General features: G+C 39.7%; 1 protein-coding gene and 1 non-coding gene across 12 annotated transcripts in view; both read right to left on the reverse strand.

Annotated features, from left to right (window-relative positions):
- Positions 1-24,307, reverse strand: part of MTA3 (metastasis associated 1 family member 3) — a 215,591-nt gene that overhangs the window by 66,969 nt on the left and 124,315 nt on the right. For 7 of the 11 annotated variants that reach the window (XR_010115759.1, XM_063618107.1, XM_063618109.1 and 4 more), the window contains exons 12-16: positions 23,179-23,303; positions 19,621-19,772; positions 18,574-18,796; positions 8,611-8,697; positions 4,674-4,820 (exon numbers count right to left, since the gene is read on the reverse strand). Coding sequence is in view for 10 of the 11 variants with exons in the window: in XM_063618107.1 (XP_063474177.1) it covers positions 4,674-4,820; positions 8,611-8,697; positions 18,574-18,796; positions 19,621-19,772; positions 23,179-23,303 (734 nt within the window). In the remaining variant the exon portion in view is untranslated. The remainder of the gene's footprint in view (positions 1-4,673; positions 4,821-8,610; positions 8,698-18,573; positions 18,797-19,620; positions 19,773-23,178; positions 23,304-24,307) is intronic. The other 4 variants (XM_063618108.1, XM_055243653.2, XM_063618110.1 and 1 more) reach the window with 1 other exon arrangement.
- On the reverse strand, positions 14,829-14,936 carry LOC129463277 (U6 spliceosomal RNA). The gene has a single exon (XR_008651081.1). It is a non-coding gene; the product is annotated as a U6 spliceosomal RNA (small nuclear RNA).

The raw sequence follows: 24,307 nt of genomic DNA on the forward strand, positions 1-24,307 counted from the left end.
AACAGGGTGACTACAGCAACAATAATTTATTGCACATTTTAAAATAACTAAAAGAGTAAAATTGTACTGTCTGTGACACAAAGAAAGAATAAATGCTTTAAGTGATGGATAACCCATTTACCCTCATGTTATTATTAAGCATTATACGCCTGTATCAAAATATCTCATGTATCCCATAAATACATACATCTACTATGTATCCACAAAAAATTAAAAATAAAAAAATGAAGTACCTGAAAATTTTCAATCATAAGATCAATTCTGTAAGGCAAATGTCATCTGTATTCTACAGATTTATAGAGGAGAAAACTCATACAAAAAAAAAAACGTGATTCACCCAAGGTCACACAAGAAGCAATCAGAGGAGTAAGCAATTAATCCTATCTGATTCCAAACACTCAGATACCCCTTTTTCCCCCCATGGTACAGACAAGTTCCATCTCCCCTGCTGCCCTCTCTTCGGGGCTTTCTGACATAGAAGGGTTTTCCAGTAATGGCTCTTCTATCCCTGCTGGCCTAGGCCCTCACCTACTCACAGCCACTTGGAGTTAACCAAGTAGGGCAAACATAGTAGGTGATACCTGGTTTGCTAGCAGTAAAAATGTCCACAGTGGAGGAAATGGAGGAGATGGAACTGGAAACCACAATGACGACGTACGGCACGCTGCTGGACCAACATCCTACGGAGAAAGACTGAAGTATAGAGAGACTGGCAAGGCACTGTGCAGATCTCTGATTTTGAACCTTTATTCTTTCTACCATTACTGACTCCTTGCACTGAGCACTGAGGCTTCTTGTGTATGCAGATTTCTTTCTTTTTTTTTTTAAGAGACAGGATCTCACTCTGTAACCCAGGCTAGAGTACAGTGATACCATCATAGCTCACTGCAGTCTCGACCTCCTGGGCTCAAGCAATCCTTCTGCCTCAGCCCCCGCCAAGTAGCTAGAACTGTAGGTGCATGCCACTACATCCAGCTAACTTAAAACAAAAATTTTTTTAGAGTTGGGGTCTCACTATGTTGCCTAGCCTGGTCTCAAATTCTGGGCTCAAGTGAGCCTCCCGCTTTGGCCTCCAGAGTAGCTGGGATTACCAGTGCAAGCCACCACTCCCCCTATGTATACCTATTTCATCTTCACCTTTGGAGTTTAGGTTCTATTAGATTGGTCACAGGGCCTGTGTGTGGCCCTGGAGTTTCCTTAATAGAGCATACAGAGTTCTGACTATCTGCACCCAGTCCATACCAAGGCCTTTCTTTAAAAGGCCTTCATCAGGGCCAGGAAAGACAGTGATTTTCAGGGAGGAAATAAGAAGCTGTCCATCTTTTTTTTCTAATGCCAAGCAAAATCCTTTCTGCTAGCCCAAATTCACAGACTCCTTTCCCATCATCAAGAACCTGCAGTGCAAAGGTAGAGGGTGAGTGGAGGAGGCAACCCACTGAAGGGGGCAGGCTGCCCTAAAGCTAAGAGGCCTAAACATCTCAGCAGCCCTGGGTGTTGTTTCCAATTCACTTTCTTCTGCCCATCAACATTCTGTTTGATATGCTCATCTGTCTGACATGCTGATAATTAAGTAGCAGTGCTAATTGATTTTATTATTGGATCACACAGAGCAAGGCTTTCCCATGAGTTTGTATCTATTTCAGTATATGATGGTAATAACTATCTCATGAAAAGTATTAGTAGAACATTTTTTCCAGTACTCTGAGTTCATCTTGGAAACTCTGGTTAATCAGGATCCTATACCCTGTGGAAATAGGAAACAGGCCCATTATCCCAATGAAAAGGTCCATTCGTAACACCAGAATGTGGGCACTTTCTAACACATGTGCCTCTGTTACACTCTTGTTTCTCAGCTCCATGATGCTGGGGCTGGGTGGGACTCTACAAGCACACTTCCCCTTTGCTGTCTGGCTCTGTGTCACACCAGCAGGGTGCTAGAAGGATCCTGCAGTGCTGGAGCAGGGAGGTAGGACCTGCTCGGTCCTGTTCCTGTCAGTGTCCCTCCAGGTAGGTGCAGTAGCTTGTCCCAGAACCAGCGTCATCACACCTCCTGAGAGGTGCCTGCACCGGCAGGGCAGTGCCCTCTCTTCCAGGTTGGGTTCTGGCTCTGAGGCCCTCCTTGAGCTTCTGGATTGTGATAAGCCCAGCTTCTTCCTTGTGCTCTCCCAACCCTGAGAATGGTGGCTGTTTCCTGTACCCCGCCCCATGTTCTCTGTTGATTTATTCTGCCCTCCAATATCCATCATATTGATTTCTTTTATGAAATTAGCTGTTAAAATAACTTATATAGTTTCTACTTTGCTGATAGAACCTAATACAGTGCATTTGACAGCCATGATTTCATTCATAACAGTGGTTAAACGAGAAGATTCTGAAATCAGTCACATCTGAGCGGGAATCTCAATTCATCTCTGTAGTGCCTGGTAACTTTGGAAAATTCACTTCTCTAGTTCTCATTTTTCTCAATCATTTCCATTTACACAACTAATATATATTGAGTACCTACTAAGTGCCAAGTACTGTGCTAAGCACAGAGATACAATGATATGCAAAACAAATTCCCTGACCTCCCAGAACTTCCTGTCATGTGAATTAAATGAGAGAACTCAGTAAGGGAGTTAGCACAGTGCCGGACACATGTCATCAGCCTTCCTCTCCATCCCATGACAGGAGAGCAAACACAAATGGGTCTTAAAGAAGGAAGTGTTTCAGCAGCTAAGTCTCTTCAGAAAATAAGATGGGTCTTTCCCCCAAAAAGGCTGAAGGTCTCTGTCTACAAAAAAAACCAAGGATTTATTGTGTGCCCTGTCTATTCCTTCTGTTCAGAGCAGAGAAGCAATGACTCTGTGGCAGCATTCATTCAGAGGAAAATGAAATGAACCAGCCCTAGAGAGGCAACACTACAAAGTGACGTTTTAAATAAATTCCAGAAAAACAGGTACCTGTGATACTGAGGAAAGAGCAACAGAAGAGGTATTGCAGGCCAGGACTGGCATCCAGAATGACCACAGGGTGTGAGTGAAAGAAGATACCAGAAAGCTGCTATGCTAACATTGGTCACAGTGACAGTTGTGTGTGTGTGTGTGTGTGTGTGTGTGTGTGTGTGTGTGTGTGTGTGATGGGGTCTCTGTCATCCTGGCTGGAGTGCAGTGGCATGATCAGAACTCACTGCAGCCTCGACCTCCTGGGCTCAAGTGATCCTCCCACTTCAGCCTCCTGAGTAGCTGGGACTACAGACATGTGCCACTAGATAATTTTTAAACTTTTTGTAGAGACAGGGTCTCTCTATGTTGCCCAGGCTGGTCTCGAATTCCTGGGCTCAAGTGATCCTCCTGCCTCAGCCTTCCAAAGTGTTGGGATTACATGCATACGCCACTGGACCTGGCCCACAATGACAATCTTTTTACCAAAAAGAATATATACGTGTGTGTGTGTGTTTCAGGACTTACTTTATACCTTCTACAGCAAGATTATATGCCTAGAAAGACCAGGGAGGTGGTATAATGGAAAAGAGAGATTCTAGATGACATTCAAGCCTGAATCCAAAGGTTGTGGGCAAGAAAAGCCTGAAAGAAATGCATCCAATCTTCACATTTTGACACACTCCTGCTCTCTAGATATCAGGCATATTGTGTCAAGGATGGCCAGTGTTCTCATTAGCAAGGAAGTGTTTCTGTAAGACTTCTGGGTAGCTAAATTCTTGAAAACCATATCTTAACACATTGATAACCTATAAATGCAAACTCAATTCCTCACCCTCACTGTTTTACACATTTTTGACATTATTATGAACAGCAAAAGTCATAATGGAGGAAAACAACCATAGGAAATTATTATTGGAAGGTCTACTCCACATCCTTGCTCTGGGGCCTCATTATAAATAATTTACTGTCAGGTAAGGAATTTAGAGCTCCAGAAGGCATGAAAAGCCTGGAGAGAGTTTTATTCATAAATAAATGCCAACATTTAAACAATAAAGACAGTTTCAAAGTCCAGAACTATTGAAATGAAGAATATATACTGCCTGGATGATTTATTATGGTTGTGTTTATAGTCCAAATGAGAAGATAATTCAATTCCACCTGGAGAGTCATTATATGGCTAAGCCCAAGAGAAGTACTTTGGATAAGAGGTGATATTTCTATTTTTCCATTTCAAGCAAATTATTATTTCTGTATTTAGGACATCACCCAGGCAATTCCTTTCATGACATGTAGCACTCTTGAGCAATTAAAAACATTTATAAGGCAAAAGAAGGGACAAATGCCAAATTCAGAATGACCCATGGAACACTGAAGAACCCCCAGAGAACACTGATGTCTTAGACATAAGGCAAAATAATCCCTCTGCTCAAGAAAACTTAAATGAGCAGTGCGTGCGCATCACAGCAAGAACATTATTACCCAGCAGAAGCAATCTGCTAAATACAGATTTCATCTCCAAAAACACCTCCTAACACGAGATGGGAGCGAATAAGTACCTCCTGACGGGATGGAGAACTATCCCTTGGCAAAATGTGGCATATGGCCATATTCTCCCTTATTCCTCAACCACATACTTCAATCATGGAATACAAGAACATGTTTATGATATATTCTTGGATGTGGCAGACACATGCCTGAGTGTGAAGGCACTCTATCAGAACAGCCTCCAGAATTCCTGGGCTTACATACCATCCAGACCATTGTGATGACTGTAGTTTCTTTTCCCCAGAATGCTCAAAGATGTGTGATTTGGAGTTGTTAGCATCCGCTTGGTAGTTGGGGTTTGCAGGCTTGGTGTAGATCGAATTACATTAGGTTTCTTTGCAGGATGGATCTCTGATGGGGGAAAAAAGGTTTCTCAATTCAGAACATGATATTAAAAATCTATGTGCATTTACATTGGCTAATAGGCACACATCTTATTTCTTAATGAGCTGAGAGTCAGTTCCTCCTGAGCCAGCCAAGGACTTGCATAATGAGTCAGCTTCAAGTGTTGTTGCCATGGCTTTGCTTATCAAGTAAGCTGGTTTTTCCCCTGCTGGCTGGAGCTCTGAGCCTTGGGTTGTGAATACAAGCAAAAACAAAACAAAAAGCCACTTCAGAAGGTCACATACAACATGTGATTTACTAAGGGAATAAGGCATCTGACTCCTCAAGATATTAGACATCAGAAGGCTATCTGGAGAGGTAGCCTTGGAGTGAGGCGGGTAAAACACCTCTGTGCTCTGTCAAACCAGGCACCATGTCAGGTATGTGAGCTTTCTGAAAAACAGGATTCCTCCTCTGGCTCTGCAACCAGACAGAGTATGGGACCAGGATCAATTACTCGCAGCCTAGAACATTTTGATATAGATGAAACCTGAAACCAAAGTCCAAATACAATAGTCAAGAGGTAGATGAAATGCTTTATCCAAGGATATATCACAAAACCATAATGTGCACGTGGTATATGCATGTTTAACAAAAGTATATTGTTGTTAGCCATACAGCCCAGAACTACGTGCTCTTATTGTAGATGGACAGAAACTGTAATACTGTAGGAACTGGATTTAAGAACTTCAGTTTACTACTAAAGCTGGGCAGCCTTTTACTAAAGCTTAGCAGCTCACCAATTCTCAGAGTCATCATGCAGCTGGCCAACTACACACAAGCCACCCTACCTTCTCACCCTTTCACTGAAGGTAAGGGCTGAGATATTACCCTTATTTACTGGAATTTAGGAAAAGCCATTGGAATTGTTAGAATTACTACATCTCTGGTCAAAGTCCCACACTTGCCAAAATTTAGAAATGGCTTAAATACTACCACCCAAAAAAGTGATTTTTTTTTTCTCCAACATGACATGACAAGCTTGCCAGCCTTGCATTTCATTTAACCTCCACAGTCTATGCTCCATCCAGACCAGACAAGCTGCTTTCAAGTCCTTGGACTCACTGAAACCTTTGTTCTTCTGGTTCTCTTGGCCTTATGAGGGAAGAGAATATGCTTTTCCTATTTTTCTACCAATTCGAATCCTAAATATCTTTTAAGGCAAAATTAACTATTACTTTCTTCAGGTAGGCTGCCCTAACGCTCATTAGAAAAAATTCCCTCATTGGCCAGGTGCAGTGGCTCACACCCGTAATCCCAGTACTTTGGGAGGCCAAGGTGGGCAGACTGCATGAGTCCAGGAGTTCGAGACCAGCCTGAGCAACATGGTGAAACCCTGTCTCTACAAAAATTTTTAAAAATTAGCCAAGTGTGGTGGTGCACACCTGTAGTCCCAGCCATTCAGGAGGCTGAAGTGGGAGGATCACCTGAGCCCGGGATGTGGAGGTTGCAGTGAGCCGAGATGGAGACATTGTACTTCAGCCTGGGTGACAGAGTGAGACTCTATCTCAAAAAAAAAAAAAAAAAAAGAAAAAAAAAGAAAGAAAAACAACAGTCCTTCCTCCAAGTGCCCAACGCATATTACCTGTAATTCTTTTGTAGGATCTAATCCTTTGTTCTATTGTTCTTAGCTGCTTGCTTTCCCCACTACACTAAGAATTTTGAGGGCAAGGTCTTACCCATCTTGGTGTTCCCCAAATCACTTAGTACAGTGTTTTCAACATATAAATATATTGTGTAGGGATGCGGTTCAACTGGTAAGAACAGCACAGTGTGGGCCTATCTGGTAGATATAGAGACCAATTTGCCCACAGTAGGAGCACACAATTATTCTTGGAAAGGCTAATAATGTTGTATTCTTTTTTTCTTTTCTTTTTTTTTTTTTTTTTTTTGAGACAGGGTCTCAATTGGTCACCTGGGCTGGAGTGTGGTGGCACAATCTTGGCTCACTGCAACCTCTACCTCCTGGGCTCAAGCGATCGATCCTCCCACCTCAGTCTCCTGAGTAGCTGGGACCACAGGCATGCACCACCACACCTGCCTACTGTTTGTATTTTTGGTAGAGACAGGGTTTTGCTATGTTGCCCAGGCTCAAACTCCTGGACTCAAGCAATCCGCCTGCCTCTCAAAGTACTGGGATTACAGGCATGAGCCACCACACTTGCCCTATTCTATTTTTTGTGATCAGAAACTTTCCCATGCAAGGTGGGAAGGGACATCTAGGAGTCAGTTCTGCAAGGGAATACAGAAATACGGACGGCACTCTTCAAGGACATTACCACCACTACCTAGGTCATGCCTACAATAACCATGTGACATTTTCAGGGGATATCAAAACAACTCTTTAACCCCTGAGAAATAAAGCAAGAAATGGCCGGGCGCAGTGGCTCACGCCTATAATCCCAGCACTTTGGGAGGCCGAGACAGGCGGATCATGAGGTCAGGAGATTAAGACCCTCCTGGCTAACAAAGTGAAAACCAGTCTCTACTAAAAATACAAAAATTAGCTGGGCTGGTGGCAGGTGCCTGTAGTCCCAGCTACTCGAGAGGCTAAGGCAGGAAAATGGCGTGAGCCTAGGAGGCAGAACTTGCAGTGAGCCGAGATTGTGCCACTGCACTCCAGCCTGGACAGCAGAGTGAGATTCCGTCTCAAAAAAAAAAAGAGAGAGAAAGAAAGAAATAAAGCAAGGAATAAGGTAGTAGAGCAACATCAAAGAAGAAGCTTTGAGCCTCTGACTCCTGGAACATTCTTTTGGGTAAGGACTAGATAATATACCAAATTCAAGACTACACTTTGATTTTCAAAAGAGTTGATGTCTGCAGTCTGAACATTTCACAATTATAAATCTTTCTGTCAAAGCAACTCTGAGTACATATTTCACTTTACTGAAAAAGAACTATGAGAAGCACAAAAACATGCCATTCTTGCTTCTAGGTATGTGAAAAACCATTATTTTGTAAGTTATTTCTCTTAAAACTTTGTTTAAACAAAGAGATTATTGCATAGTAATTTTTTATACTTTTCTTAATTGTGATATTTCAACATAAAAATGGAGCTATCATCTTTGGAGATTTCCAAGTTAGATGGCATGATAAAAACCAGAAAGCAATACAAATGCCTCCCCTTCAAAGTCACCTTAAGCACACCAAAACTATAAATATTTAAGGCTTGGTGCAGTGGCTCACATTTGTAATCCCAGCACTTTGGGAAGTCAAGGCAGGAAGATCACTTGAGGCCAGGAGTTTGAGACCAGCCTGGGCAACATAGCGAGACCCTGTCTCTACAAAAAACAAATAAAATAAAAAATTAAAACCTACAATTATTTTAAGATAAGTTATAAACCAGTTTGATCTCATTTTAATAAGTAAATAAATCTTCTATTTAAAAAGAGGTGAGGTGAGTTACAAACAGGGGAAGGATCTGAAGAAGAATATTAAGACTATTCATCCTAAGTACTAACTGAATGCTTTTCACTTTCTTTTTTGCTTAATCTGTATTTATTTCCATGAATATACATTACATATTTATTCCATGGCTTTTTGGAAAAAGTAAACATATACCATAATTCTGTGTGTGTTGTGTGTGCTGGTAATAGAAGTTTCTGAAACAAAATAAACTAACTACATAGATAAAGGTATCCAATTTCGGCTATTTGAAGGGTCTGAATTAGTTTAGGTATGTCCATTTAGAATTGCCAAATATCTATACAATTCAGAAATTGCTCTTTGAGTTTTTCCTCTATTAGAAAATACCCACCTAAATACCCAATGATACATGCCAAAGGCTTCCTAGTGCTTTTGCTTTTCAGTGGACTTCCAGATAGTTCAGCATGTCTGTCTGCATCTGAGGAGAGAAAGAAACATGGAGATAACCAATGAAATGGATTTTTCTAGCCAGACTACATACCCCACAGAAATAAAGGTACAAGTGGAAAACAGTACAAAATAGCCACCAGATTCCCACATAATTTCCTTTTGGGTTTGAGAAAATGGTTTCTAGTTCTGGTTCCCAATTTCTAAATGGGATTTACATAAAATAACATGTAATTATTGGTAGTACTATTACTTTGAGATGGAGGCTCACTCTGTCACCTAGCCTGAAGTGCAATAGCATGCTCTCAGCTCACTGCAACCTCCACTTCCCGGGTTCAAGCAATTCTCCTGCCTCAGCCTCTTGAGTAGCTGGGATTACAGATGCGCACCACCACGCTGGGCTAATTTTTGTGTTTTTAGTAGAGATGGGGTTTCACCATGTTGGTCAGGCTGATCTCGAACTCCTAACCTTGTGATCTGCCCACCTGCTCACACCTGTAATCCCAGCACTTTGGGAGGCTGAAGCAGGTAGATCACCTGAGGCCGGGAGTTCGAGACAAGCCTGACCAACACGGAGAAACCCCGTCTCTACTAAAACACAAAATTAGCTGGGCACGGTGGCGCATGCCTGTAATCCCAGCTACTCGGGAGGCTGAGGCAGGAGAATTGCTTGAACCCAGGAGGTAGGTGGACGTTACGGTGAGCCAAGATCACGCCACTGCACTCCAGCCTGGGCAACAAGAGTGAAACTCCATCTCAATAATAATAATAACAATAATAATTTACATGCAAGAGAATACAGACAGCACTCTTCAAGGACATTACCACCATTATCTAGGTCATGCCTACAATAACCATGTGATATTTTCATGGGCTATCAAAACAACTCGTTAACCCCTAGAAATAAAGCAAAAAAAAAAAGGTACCAGAGTAATATGGAAAACACTCACTTTAAGGCCCCATATAGGTATAGCTAATACACATCCAACACACTCATGCTTTTTTATTGCATGTGCCCATCTCAGAAATATGCTTAATTTCTAGCCATGGCATTTCTACATTATAGCAGAAATAATGGCTGTAAAGCGCAAGGTGGAATCAGTCTTAATGTAAGATTGAATTGACATGGAAGATAAATGACAGCTGCTACAGGCAACAAACTTGGCCATCTCTGACCTAGATGGGCCATACTTGGCCATCCCTTCCCCACTGTGAAGGCTTAACCTATCTTGGCGAAACTCAATTGTTAGACTAGGGATTTGCAAGAGTAATAATGGGCCATTTGGTTTTATCACTGGTTTTCTACCCCTGATCAAACTATGTCACTGGTGCTGAGATTTAAAAGGCTACCTGTGTGCAAAGAGAGTATTTCATCCAACAGTCAGAATAGTAAGAAACTGTGAGGATGGGTATTAGCTAATCAAAGTTTTCATGATGCTCATTATACCTTATTGTAAGACATTTTCAGACAAAGAAAAATAAAGCACGCAATACAAACATTCTGTGTCTTAATTAGCTGTCATTTGGAAGAGTAGATGTGTAAGACAAAGGGACAAAACAAAATGTGTATTGAAACACTTTAATACTGTCATAAATATTAACAGAATCACTTTAACTTGTATGATTCTACTATGTTTATGCCTTTTTCCCACCTTCAAATATTTGACAAAAATGTCCTACAGGTTTTCTGATTTACTGAAGAATTTTTCCTTTTGCAAACTGAGACATTTCTGGGCATACACACACAGGGAATTTCCTTTGATATGCATAGGAATTATTTGCTCTACTAGAGTTAAAATGTGCAAGTCTGGAACTTCAAATAATTTTAAATAAAAGTTAAGTTTTTATGAGCTGTAGCCCTTTCACACAAAAAAAACTATTTTCTGAAAATTATTAAACAGAAGATGGCAAAAGAGCATTTTTAAAAAATTCTCATTGTGGTTAAAAAAACACAATGAGATACTATCTCACACTAGTCAGAACTGCTATCATTAAAAAGTCAAAAAATAACAGATGCTGGCAGAGAAAACAGAGGTTGCAGAGAAAAAGAAATGCTATACATGGTTGATGGGAATGTAAATTAGTTCAACCGTGTGGAAAACAGTGTAGTGATTCCTCAAAGAGCTAGAAACAGAACTATCACCCAACAATCCCACTACTGGGTATATACCCAAAGGAATATAAATCATTCTATCATAAAGACACATGCATGTATATGTTCATTGCAACACTATTCACAATAGTAAAGACATGGAATCAACCTAAATATCCATCAATGATAGATTGAATAAAGAAAACGTGGTACATGTACACCATGGAACACTATGCAGCCAGAAAAAAAGAATGATATCATGTCCTTTGCAGGAACATGGATGGAGCTGGAGGCCACTATCCTTAGCAAACTAATACAGTAACAGAAAACCAAATACTGCATGTTCTCACTTATAAGTTGGAGCTAAATGATGAGAACTCATGGATGCATAGAGGGGAGCAACAGACACTGGGGCCTATTAGAGGGTGGAGGGTGAGAGGAGGGAGAGGATCAGGAAGAATAACTAATGGGTACTAAGCTTAATAATTGGATGATGAAATAATCTGTACAACAAACCCCCTTGACACAAGTTTACCTATATAACAAGCCTGCACATGTACCCCTGAATTTAAAAGTTAAAAAATAAGTTTAAAAACATTAAAACAGACAAAGCACATACTGCAGAGAGCCTAAAACAATTAGGAATCTGAATATATAGCACCCAGATGTTGGCTAATTATTATGCAACCACTGACAAGTATAAATGATCCAATTTCTTTTCTTCCTATTCAGTTGATTCCCATGAGAAAAAATAAATTACTAAGCTATGAAGCTTTTCACCTATTGTTGAATAATAGTGAAGATACTGGCAGAAATATGATAAACATCTTGTGGAAGAGTAATCTAAATAAACACTAGGAAGCAACCCAAAGCCTGTAAGGATCAAACGCTTGCCAAACCATTGAGTTAACACTACATAATTTCTTGCTAATATTACTGATTCACCTGAAATTCAAGTTATATTTGGGATAAGGACAAGATAAATTTTTCTTCCTTCTCTATTAATAAAATAAAGCCAGAATGAGTCACCTTGGTTATTTTCTCAATGTCTTGACAAAGGCAATCACCGTATTACTAGTAATAAGATTTGCTTTTTATTCCAGTCTAGATGACCCAAAGGAAAACTGCCAATATGGCAGCAATTGATAGACATTGATGGCTATTATCAACAAATCCGTCAAAGAGGTAATCAACACAATACCCAAAGATGTTTCATTTTAAACTATATTTGCTTCTAATTTCTCATTAAAAATAGTAGGATTAATTATGTGATGTTCTAAGTGACAATTTGCATTACAGAGTACCTCTGAGAGGGAGATCAAAGCTTTTTAGAAAGAAGCATATTTCACTAATCCTGATTATATTTTATAGAAAGTTCCAGCTACTCAGGAGGAGGAGGAGGGAGGATCCCTTGAGTTAGAGGCTATAGTGAGCCATGATGATACTACTGCACTCCAGGTTGGGTGGCAGAGCGAGACCCTGTTTCAAAAAAAAAAAAAAAAGTAGTTGGTGGCAAGAATTATGTCTCAACTGTGAAAAAATTAGAGTGAAAAGATTCTAGGACTGCCTTAGTCACTCTTTAACATAAGAAAAGTTGTAGCCATTCAGTAGGAAAAATACAGTTGGCCCTGAGGAAATAGCCATAAGTGGGATTGTCTGGCCCACACTTGAGTTGGTTAGAAGGAATGCCGGGCTGCACTCAATGCCAGGCCAACAATGGTGCCACTTGTCAGCCAGTCCTTGCTCCAAAATTACTCACCTAACTCCACTTCAACATGGAGATATGCATTTGAAGTGCACAGATAATGAAAGCAATCTGAGAAATGCCCAAAGAACCCAGAAGGAATCAAAACCTGTCCAGAGAGAACATCTGTATCTCACTCAAGTCACTTGACTGGTCACAAGGAACATGTCTTTAGTTTCCTAGCGCAGGGGTCCCCAAGCCCCAGGCCTCAGACCAGTACTAGTGGTAGCAAGTTAGGAACCGGGCCGGACAGCAGGTGAGCATTACTGCCTGAGCTCCGCCTCCTGTCAGGTCAGTGGCAGCATTAGATTCTCATAGGAGCGCAAACCCTATTGTGAACTGCTATGCGAGGGATCTAGGTTGCCTGCTCCTTATGAGACTCTAACTAATGCCTGATGATCTGAGGTGGAACAGTTTCATCCCAAAACCATCCCTGCCCACGCCATCCAGTTCGTGAAAAAACTGTCTTCCATGAAACCGGTCCCTGGTACCAAAAAGGTTGGGGACCAGTGTCCTAGAGGATGATCTATATTTCCTTGGGGTTAACCTAGAAATACACTATTACTTTTGTTGAAACTCATGGTTATTTTTCTACAACGTTTTGGTAATACTGGGGGCAGTGAGATAGAAACCCTGCAATATACACACAGAATTCACAAAAACATCCCACATGTGCATTCAAGACCCCTGACAAGATAAAACTATCAGTAGAGTTTGCTTCTAGAACTGGTAAAGTATTTTTAAAGAAGCCACAAAACCCATGAATTTTTTTTATAAATTCAACTATTAATATGTCTTTTTTTAAAAAAAAAATCTGCTTGGCAAATACACCATAAAGTCAAAGAGAAAACGGCGGAACTATTTGTATCGCATATCACAGATTAAGAGCTAACTTTGTTAAAATATAAAAAGTTCCCACAAGTCAGTAAGACTACCAATAGAAAACAGGCCAGGGGCAAAAACAGTTGACAGAAAATGAGATAAATGGTTTTCAAATATATGCAAAGATTTCTATCTCATTCAAAATGAGAAATGCAAGCTAACGTAACATGTCATCTGTCAATTAGTCACGGGTTTCAAAGATGGGTAACACTGCCAGCAAAGTTCTAGAGAAATAGGAATTGTCTAGATGTTGTGAGTGGGACTGTGAATTGCAGTTTTTCTACGGGCAATAAAACTACACCAAAATTCAAAATGTATGCTCCTTGGCCCCAACTTTAACTTTTAGGGGTCTATCTTGTAAGGAACATTCCCATTTTATACATCAGTATGAAATGATATCTGCATAAGGATATTTGTTGCAACATTATTTATGATAGAAAGTGACTGAAAATAACTTAAAAGCTTTTAATAGGGAACTAGTTATAGTACAACAAAATAGATTATGCAGCTGACACAAAAAGGAGGCAGTTCTCAATACAGTGCATGGTATGTTAAGTAAAAAGAAGCAAGGGACAGAGCAATATAGAGAGTATGTTAATATCATATAGAAACAAAGAATAAGCCTACTTAAGATTCTTATAGATGCACAGAATACTTTTGGATACTTAAGGCAACAATGATAATGGTTATCACTGAATGGGGTAAATCAGGAATGAGAAATGTGATGAGATTTGTAACCACTTTTGTCCCTTTAGAAAAATTTTTCAGTATCCATTCAAAACCAAATTTTTATTAAAAATAAAATCCCTCGGCTTATACCACAAGGCACAGACTAAAAAAAAAATTAAACTCTCTACCAAAAATACCAAAAGAAGCAAACCAACTATTCTCATGTTTCAAGCTTAAAATTTCAGAAAAGCTTATACAATCATTAACTTTAGCTGAGAAATCTCTAGAAAAATCTCATAAAACACATTTTTAATGAAGTGGGGTCTTGAGATACTTCCAAAGTCGAATTAGCATCTTCAAACAGAAAAATAGCTTCAGGTTCCTCCCAAATAACCTCATACGGGGGAACATTGTGGCCCATTCAAGTCTGGTGTGTTATCAGCCCAAACCACTTCACTCTCTCTGCAAGCCACCAAGGTGCCAGGCAAATCATCCAGATTTACTTTTTCAGGCACTTTAGCTTCATCTTTGGAATGTTGCTAGTAAACCTACTTCTATTTAACCTCAGTCTGTGAGGATCCTGAGTCTCAAGTGGTGATAATCCTGTGCGCATCAGGTGTTTGGATGATTCTGTAGATCTTTGGTGAAGTCTCTGAAATAATGTCTGATGACAATAACAGAGGAACGTCATTCTCCCATACATAGCTTTTTTACTAGGGGGAGGGACCTCAAGGGGGAAAAAAGAAAAGATGGCTAAGTTTTTTTTTTTTTTTAATAAAATATGGAACACTTCACTAATTTGTGTTGTCATCCTTGCTCAGGGTCATGAAAATCTTCTCCATATCATTCCAATTTTTAGTATATGTGCTGCTGAAGTGAGCACGATGTCCAAACTTGGTATTTTATAACCTTGCTGTTGGGCCACAAATCTTAAGATAACAGTACGTTTCTTTATGCAATGAAGAATTTTGGTCTACCAATCCATTTTTAATAAGTACTGTCTACACAGTAGAACTGGCTCAGGCATTTTACTAATGTTAGTAACTTTTGGCATGGATTTATATAGTCACATATAAAGATTATTAAAATAATATTTAGGTATTTGGGGAAATTGGTTTAAAAAATAAATTTTTCATAGTGAGGCCCCATCTCTAAAAAAAAATAAATTAACCAGGTGTGGTGGGCCACACCGGATGGCCCACCTACTCAGAAGGCAAGAGGATCACTTGGGCCCCAGAGTTCAAGGCTGCACTGAGCTATGATGGTACCACTGCACTCCAGAGCCTGGGCAACAGAGCAAGACCCTGCCTCTTAAAAAAAAAAAAATTCCTATGTATGGATGAAGAGTGGTAAATCTTCCCACTCCTTTCCCTCAGCCTCCCAGTTTCCCTTCCCTTAGATGTCATTACTCTTTACATATTCTTTGAGATATTTTATGAATCTGCAAAGACCTTTTTTGTTTTTACTATTTGCTTTAATACAGGTTTAAAAAGCTCCCATTTCTTCACTTTTATGCAGTGTCATCCCATAAACTGACTATGACACTGGTTGTGATGGTGCTGCCATGGCCAGAGGCAATTGAAGGGGTCACTTTCTACAGTGCTTGGAAGAGTCTCAAGCTCACAGAGAAGAACTAATAAATTATTCTAAAATGCATTAATTAGAACTCTAGATCCATCAATATTTTGAGAATAACACACTTCTGCCTTATCTTAAAGTACACTCACATTGCATCACAGCGATTCTTAACTTTCTGCAGGGTGGAGGAGGGCCTAACACTGCCTTTGAGAAACTAAGGAAAACTTACTGGAAAACACACACACACAAACACACACACACATACACACACACACACACACACTCCTATACACACCCAGTAGATCACAGACATGGTTGCCTACGGACGTCAGGTTATTAATACCTAATCTCCCTAACAAGCCAAGATCAAGACATCTGCTGAAGACGTTGTAACAAGGTAAGTATAAGAACAGAAGAGATGATAGCATAATCAATTAGATGTCAGGAAAAGTTCATTAATTGCTTGTCTGAAAAATAAAAACGAGTAGATGGCTGCTGAAACACTGTCATTTTAAATCTTAAGGTAAAATTATTTAAGAATCTGATTATGTAAAACTCAATGACTGGTGAAGCTAAATACAAAACAAAATAATACATGCTCTCTGAATTTCATCCAGAGAAACAACTGCTCTTTTATTACTATAATCTATATGCTTTCAGAAATAAAATACAGGTAACTTAATTATGATCCCTTTTAGCAGCATGGCCCGTCAATTGATTAAAAAAATTAGAATGAGATAAAAGAAAAATATACTTCATTGAAGAATAATCAAAACAAAGATAATGTGCAAATTAACTGAAAATTAACACACAAGCCCTGGGGAAAGAGAGTTTCCTCAGCAGCCAACTGAGTTGCTGATGGTTTCTCTTCTACTCCTAGGACAAAGATGATACTGGATCCCCACCAATCTTAATGGAAAAGTCTCAATCATTTTCATTCTTAAATGTTTCACTTTTTATTTATTTATTTATTTTTTAATGCGGAGTCTGTGTTACCCAGGCTGGAGTGCAGCGGCATGATTTCAGCTCACTGCAACCTCTGCCTCCCAGGTTCAAGTGATTCTCTTGCCTCAGCCTTCCAAGCAGCTGGGATTACAGGCCTGTGCCACCACGCCTGGCTAATTTTTGAATTTTTAGTAGAGATGAGATTTCACCATGTTGGCAGGCTAGTCTCTAACTCCTGACCTCAGGTGATCTACCCACTTCGGCCTCCTAAAATGCTGGGATTACAGGCGTAAGCCACCATGCCTGGCCTTCACCATTCTTATTTAAAAAATTATATGAAAATGTGCTTTAAATGAGCTGAACAATTTAGAATATAAATATTTCCAATTCCCAAAATGGGAAAGTGGTAACGTAAGTCCATGAGGTCTCAAATGTTAGCACAAAACCTAAATATAAGCCTAAACTCTCCAATATACATGAATCTAATGTAGTAATTTCCCCTCCGTGGGACTCTGACATTGCTACCATTTTTTTTTTTTTTGAGATGAAGTTTCGCTCTTGTTGCCCAGGCTGGAGCGCAATGGTGCAATCTCAGCTCACTGCAACCTCTGCCTCCCGGTTTAAAGCAATTCTCCTGCCTCGGCCTCCTGAGTAGCCGGGATTATAGGCGCCTGCCACCACGCCTGGCTAATTTTTGTGTATTTAGTAGAGACAGAGTTTCACCATGCTGACCAGGCTGGTCTCAAACTCCTGACCTCAGGTGATCCACCCACCTCGGCCTCCCAAAGTACTAGGATTACAAGCATGAGCCACCGCGCCCAGTCCTCAACTCCCTTTACAAAGCACTTTTCTTCTTATAGAGCTATTACTTAAGTTTTAAAGCCTTTCAACTATTCTGCTAAAAATTATCTTTAGGAACAAAAAGTGGTTTTTTTTTCAGTCATCATTCCTTTTATTGATATCCTCTTTAAATCAAAGGGGAAAATTTAATAATAAGAGATTTCTTAGAATGGCTTTAAGATTTCCTATCTGTTAGGCCAGACAGCAAGTTTTCTCATCCCTTAAGGAACAAAAGCTACACGGCTCTAACATGCTAGCCTGGAATGTGACTCCAGAGCTAACATATTAATTATACACATATTGTCAGAGACATGGTAATGACAAAACAATCCACAATTCATGGATACATATGATCTCTGTGCTAACAAAAATAAAAATAAAAAAGATAAGCAAGACCAAATGTGTTGAAAATAAGAGTAGTAAGTCATGTAAATGTTATGTGGTGATATATATGATACATGATCATGAAATGGAAACCAAACTGGACAAACAGGCTGCTCAACCATATGTTTAGATGCTAGCTTATGAAAATGCAATGTGTACTTTCAGAAAATTCACCCAAAAATGAGTTTAAAGTTTACTTATAATTTGCTAGACCTTCTAATAAATATAGTGTTTGTTATGAAGCACGGGTGAATTTCTATAATGTTGTATGACAATTGTAAAAGGTTCATGGGAAAAATGAGAGGTTTACAAAGACATACAGTCTCTAATTAGTGTAAATTGGCAAATTTTATTTAAACCTAATGAATCCATGTAAGACTGGACTGTACTGTCTCAATTATGGAGTCTCATTATAACAGCATCCTTAGGGGTTATATTGTGGCACTACCTAAGAGGTAAAAGTGCTTCAATAAGGGCTCTGTAGGCAATTCCATCACAAAACCCCACGGAATAGGATGACCTCCCACCAATTTTTGCTAAGCACTACTCTCTGGTAAAGAGTACAGAAGTTTCAATGTTTTCATTTTTTTTTCAGGTTGGCATGATACAAATGGCAGCACACAAAAACAATGTTAAAAAATAAACCAAATAAAAGGCTGTACACAAGAACTTATGTTTATTGCAAACAAACAAACAAAAAAAAAAGAAAGAGAGGAAAAGAGAAAATGGTCAGAAGCACAACATATAAGGTTAAGAATTTAAAAGCATCTTACATTCTGCCCTAATGGCAGCATAATTAATAGCAACAAACGGCCGTCTTGCTGCCTGCCGCAGCCGGAGGGTATTTTTGCAGACCTGACGAGCAAATTTTGTGAAATATGTAGTATGAAGGAAGAAAGCTTGGCGGGTCTTCACGGCAGACTTTGGACTCCCAGTGTTTCGGACTGGCATTCCCTGCATGGCCTGGCGGGACACGTGACTTCTAACACGAGGGTCCTGCAAAATCAGAAAACAACAAACACTCAAAGAAATGAACTTGCCCAAATATATTACTGTTCGCATCATGCTCAAAAGTGCAACTTTTAAGTCTTTCATGAAGCATTTACAACGTCACTTGGTGCACTACCTCTAAAAGAGAGAATTAAAGTGTGCACTTTTGGGAAAGAGGTGGGGAGTAGAGAAGGGAACTGTGGAGAATACTGTACTGTTGTACAGGAATCCAAAATCACATTCACAGTAAGTAGTATGCAACTGCCAAGGGGGTTAACTACACTTTTTTTTTTTTTTTTTAAATTAAGGAGTCCTGAAAGCCCGTCAGCAGTGAAAAAGGGTAGTCGCCCACTGGTAAACACAGGTGCTTGGCATCTTCAACCTATGAGGACTTTACCAAAATCACATTTAAACTGTTGTTCACCTCAAGATTAAGTCCATACTTCTTGTCCCTCCAAAATAGCCACAGGGAGAAAAAATGCTTAATTTGCATTTACGACTTTATGTAGTAAGACACGCCTTCAACAGAATGTAAAGGTTACAAACTGTTTTCAAAAGCAATTAAACATGTAATTTGTAAGCTCTCTACTTATGCTAACATCTCCCACACTCATTGTTTTTTTTGTCTGAGACCATTATTCTGAATACCTGATAAAATTTAATTTCTCTCTGCTTCTCTCCACACCTACCCTGAATATTGTAGTGCTATGTTTAGCTATAAACGTAGCTTTCTTCATTTTTTAATTATCCTATACTGTACTTCTGTTTCCAAGGAATAATCAAGCCATTTAAAAACATGCCATTTTTCAACACTAAAAAGAGTACTGTACCTCTGTAGTTGGGCTAGGAGATAACTTCTCTTCTTCTGACTGGGTGGGCATTTTCAAGCCTCCATATTTTTTCCAATAAAGCCAACAAATTGCACATAATCTACACTGCATATTAGGTGGGCCCCAAGAATACCACTGGTGAGACTGTGTAGCTAAAGCAGAAGAAAAATAAGAAGAAACGAAAAATGCTATTTAATTTGTAACATCAACACAAAATAATCAAATATTTTAAAAATACTTGTCATGCTTGGTTTACAATGTTATTGTTCCCAGCTTATAAGTCAAACATAATAGTATATTTGTGTGCTTTTTTAATACTCAGAATTCATTAAACCAACTTATTTCCATTATTATATAAAGTGCTTGTAGCCCTGTGAAAGCTATTCAGTGTAGCATCCTGTATTATGCATTGTGCTGCTGAGGGAGTTTTTGTTTTGTTGATTAAAAATACTCTAGTGTGTATCTTTCTGGAAATAGGTTCTCAAAAAGATATTAGTAGTAGTATTTAAAAAATCTGGGGCCGGACATGGTGGCTCATGCCTGTAATCCCAGCACTTTGGGAGGTTGAGGCAGGCGGATCATGAGGTCAGGAGATCAAGACCATCCTGGCTAACAGGGTGAAATCCCGTCTCTACTGAAAATACAAAAAAAAAAATTAGCCGGGCGTGGTGGCACGCACCTGTAGTCCTAGCTACTCGGTAGGCTGAGGCAGTAGAATTGCTTGAATGTGGGAGGCAGAGGTTACGGTGAGCTGAGATCACACCACTGCACTCCAGCCTGGGCGACAGAGTGAGGCTCCATCTCAAAAGAAAAAAAAAAAATCTAAATCCAGGTTTCCAAACCCAGGGTTCAGACACCACTCCAAGGATTATTTAAGGTACTCAGAGAGGTCTCACTGATAAAGTCAGGAATCTAATAAAAACAGGTATCTGTCAGCCAGGTTTGGTGGTGAACCCCTGTAGTCCCAGCCACTACAGAGGCTGAGGCAGCACAATTGCTTGAGCCTGGGAGGTTGAGGCCACTGTGATTGCACCACTGCATTCCAGCCTGGGTGAAAGTGGGAAGCAGGGAGGAGGAGGGAGCTGGGGAAGGGGAGAGGGAGGGAGTAAGGGAGGAGAGAAGAAACAAACAGGTATCTGTTTTGCACTCCTTTATTTTTATCAATAGGTAAAATCCTTATTTTAAAATCTCCATTTATAGACAGAATTCCTTTCAAGAGTCTAAATCCATATGAAGCGAGCATGGGCAGCTAACATCACAGCATGCTTGAGGCCTAAAACTCAGATGATTTAACAGCTAGCTGAACACTGTAAGCTTGTGTTAGAGTTTTTGTTTTGTAGTTTAAATTACTGACATGTGACATTTAAAATATATGCGTGATAGATCTGAAGTTTAAGAGAAAACATTGAGGTTAAGACATTAAGTTAATTGGGTGCATAAAAAATTGTAATTCTGTAAGTTTGCCTTAAAATATTATTTCTCTGACCTGTAAGTTACCTTCAAATGTTCAAACAGCACATTAAGATATCAACTAACACTTCACAAACCAATGTGAAAAAGAGAAAATACAGAGACCATTATATTCATGTTTATCGGGAATAACACTGTACACCCATCATGTATTATTTTTGGAGGATTATTATTTTAGGCTTTTATTTGTGTAAATATTTTAGGGCTATTTTAGGCTTTCATTTATACAAATACATATTTTATACAAATGAAAGCCTAAAAGCCTTTCCTCCTATAATTTAGAACTAATAAGTCATTTTTTAAGACATAAATTTTAAAAATCTTAAACATTAAACTATGAATCTATTTTGAATTCTAAATATAAAATTTCACTTAAAACATACATTTTATGTTATCTAATCATGCACATCATTTTAATAATTGTCAATAAATGCCTTTCTCTTTAAATAACTCAAATTCAATTGGAAAGTAGGTATCATTTAATAAATAGAAAACATCAAGTTCTATCTCTCTATAAGGATAAATCTTATATTAAGATACATTTTATCATGGAGATTAGTAATACATGAGTCTAAAGTAAATATTATAAAATGAAAATAGCTTATTCATCATGCACACATAAAAAGAACAGAACAATCATTTAAGGGGATATACGTGAGTGTGAAAGGGGTTTGCAAGTTAAATTTTTTTTTTTTGGGGGGGGGCGGGGAGACGAAGTTTCGCTCTGTCACCCAGGTTGGAGTGCAATGGCGCAATGTTGGCTCACTGCAACCTCTGCCTCCTGGGTTCAAGCTATTCTCCTGCCTCAGCCTCCCGAGTAGCTGGGATTACAGGCACACGCCACCATGCCTGGCTGATTTTTTGTATTTTTAGTAGAGACGGGGTTTCACCATGTTGGCCAGGCTGGTCTCGAACTCCTGACCTCAGGTGATCCACCCGCCTCGGCCTCCCAAAGTGCTGGGATTACTTGCATGAGCCACAGCACCCTGCCTGCAAGTTAAAATTAAGACAGGTTAAGCCACTACCATTTGTCTGCAGGATTCTTTTCATTTTCATTTAAATATACATGAACTTCAAAATCCAAGAATTCCCAATTCAAGGTATTTATGATGCTATCCATGTAAAAGCCTGACCTAATGAATCTTAATTTTCCACAAATTGTTTCCCTTTGTGCTCCCATGCTGCAAAAAATTGGTTAAACACATCCCCATGTACCATTTCTACAAATTCAGCAACTTGGCTCACACCTTCCTTGGGATCAATCGACGTAATCGTACTCACAGCTGTCCCTCATTCCTATATCCTTCCTGGAGGCAGTAGGCTACATGTACTCTCAAAGAGCTACTAAGAACCCAAAATGGGGCACCAAGTAGGTTTTCAATAAACATTCATTTCCTTCCCTCTCCCATCCCAGGCTACCTTAACTGGAAGGAAACATAGATGATAATATCACCAATGCCCCATTAAGATATTGTATCCTTGCTCAAAATGAACACACAAAGTCTATCAACTACCTAACGGTTCACTTCACCAACCCCATTTAACACCCTGGGCAAATAAAATACTGCCACCATAGATAAATACAGTGGGATCCTGAGGCCAAAAGCAAGTATCATAGAATAGCATTTCCCAAACTGGTGCACTGAGGGAACATGGTCTGAGGATTATATACAGCAGCTTAGTCACACAGAGGCCTTTCCTACAGAATTACTTGGAGCTTTAATCTGTCAAAGTAGACTGAGAAACTCCAAAGGGGAATTTGGTATGCATCGTGGGACCACAGTTTCTGCAAAGCTAATACGACTCTAAACACAACTCAGCAAACACTGCTACGCAATCATCAACAAACCACAAGAGTACGTCAAAGGAAATCCAATGCCTAACTTGAGTGTCTGGTACGTAATAAAGATTCAATAAACAGTCCCTCTGTTGCAGGCAGAAGGTAAGGAGGGGCATCTACTCATTTAGAGGAGACATGCTTCTGCCTTCCAAGGTGCACTGTACTGACCTCAGGCACTTCCCAGACGCTCACACCCCATGAGCCAGAACAGTTCCCGATGCTTAACTGACCTGCCAGAGAAAACTTACCATAGCAGCTCTCACAGGCTCTCCCTAAAAGAGGATTCTGAGGCTGGAACGTGGTCCCCACAGCTCCATTCACTGCACCAGGCTTCCCGTTACTAGTGGATATTTGGTTGGGATTTGGTTTGCTGCTTTCAATGAAATTAAAATAAGGTGATAAAATGATTTGTACAATAAGGCAAAAAGCTCTACATCATTACTGATTTACCTTCACTATTTAATAAACATAAACAAACATTTAAAAATGTGTGGTGAAGAAGAAATAAACTGGTAAAAGCAAGGTGTTAAATGAACTTACACTACTCATCTTTACAAAACAAGTCTATGAAAAAAGGAATCGCTTATGCCTGACATTCATGAAGTAAATACTGTCCCATCTCTTTTCTGGTCTGAATACAATTTCCTTAGAATATCCTGACACATTTTTTTTTTTTTTGAGACAGAGTCTCGCTCTGTTGCCCAAGCTGAAGTGCAGTGGCGCGATCTCGGCTCACTGCAACCTCCGTCTCCCGGGTTGAAGCAATTCTCCTGTCTCAGCCTCCCTAGTAGGCTGGGATTACAGGCGCCGGCCACCACACTCGGATAATTTTTTGCATTTTTAGTAGAGACGGGGTTTCACCACGTTAGCCAGGATGGTCTTGATCTCCTGACCTTGTGATCCGCCTGCCTCAGCCTCCCAAAGTGCTGGGATTACAGGCGTGAGCCACCACGCCCGGCCCCTGACACTTTTGAAAGAGACAAGTTACCGTTTATAAATTCTCCCGAGAAAATAATTATTTGGATCAAACAAATTAAGTGAAAGGCAACATGGTTGTGTTTCAAGAAAGCCACTCTTCAGTTCCTGCTGCTGGTGTGGGGGCTGCTGGCTGCTGCACTCCAGCTCTCCAGGGAACTGCACAAAAGTCACATGCTTAGCAGATGCTGTGGGGTCAACATGGCCTATCTCTAGGTCACTTAGGACTTCAGGAGCTTCTGGCCACTCATGATGACCACTCCGATTACATCTGAAATTTTATCAGGAATATTACATAGCATTTGAAATTTTAAAAACCAATAAAGGTATTTGGAGGTTTTCCTTTTTAAGACAGTATTTTTTAAGAGGAGAAAACAGAGGCAGGAGGATGACTTGAAGCCA

Source organism: Symphalangus syndactylus, chromosome 14 (assembly GCF_028878055.3).
Source record: "Symphalangus syndactylus isolate Jambi chromosome 14, NHGRI_mSymSyn1-v2.1_pri, whole genome shotgun sequence".
Taxonomy (NCBI): domain Eukaryota; kingdom Metazoa; phylum Chordata; class Mammalia; order Primates; family Hylobatidae; genus Symphalangus; species Symphalangus syndactylus.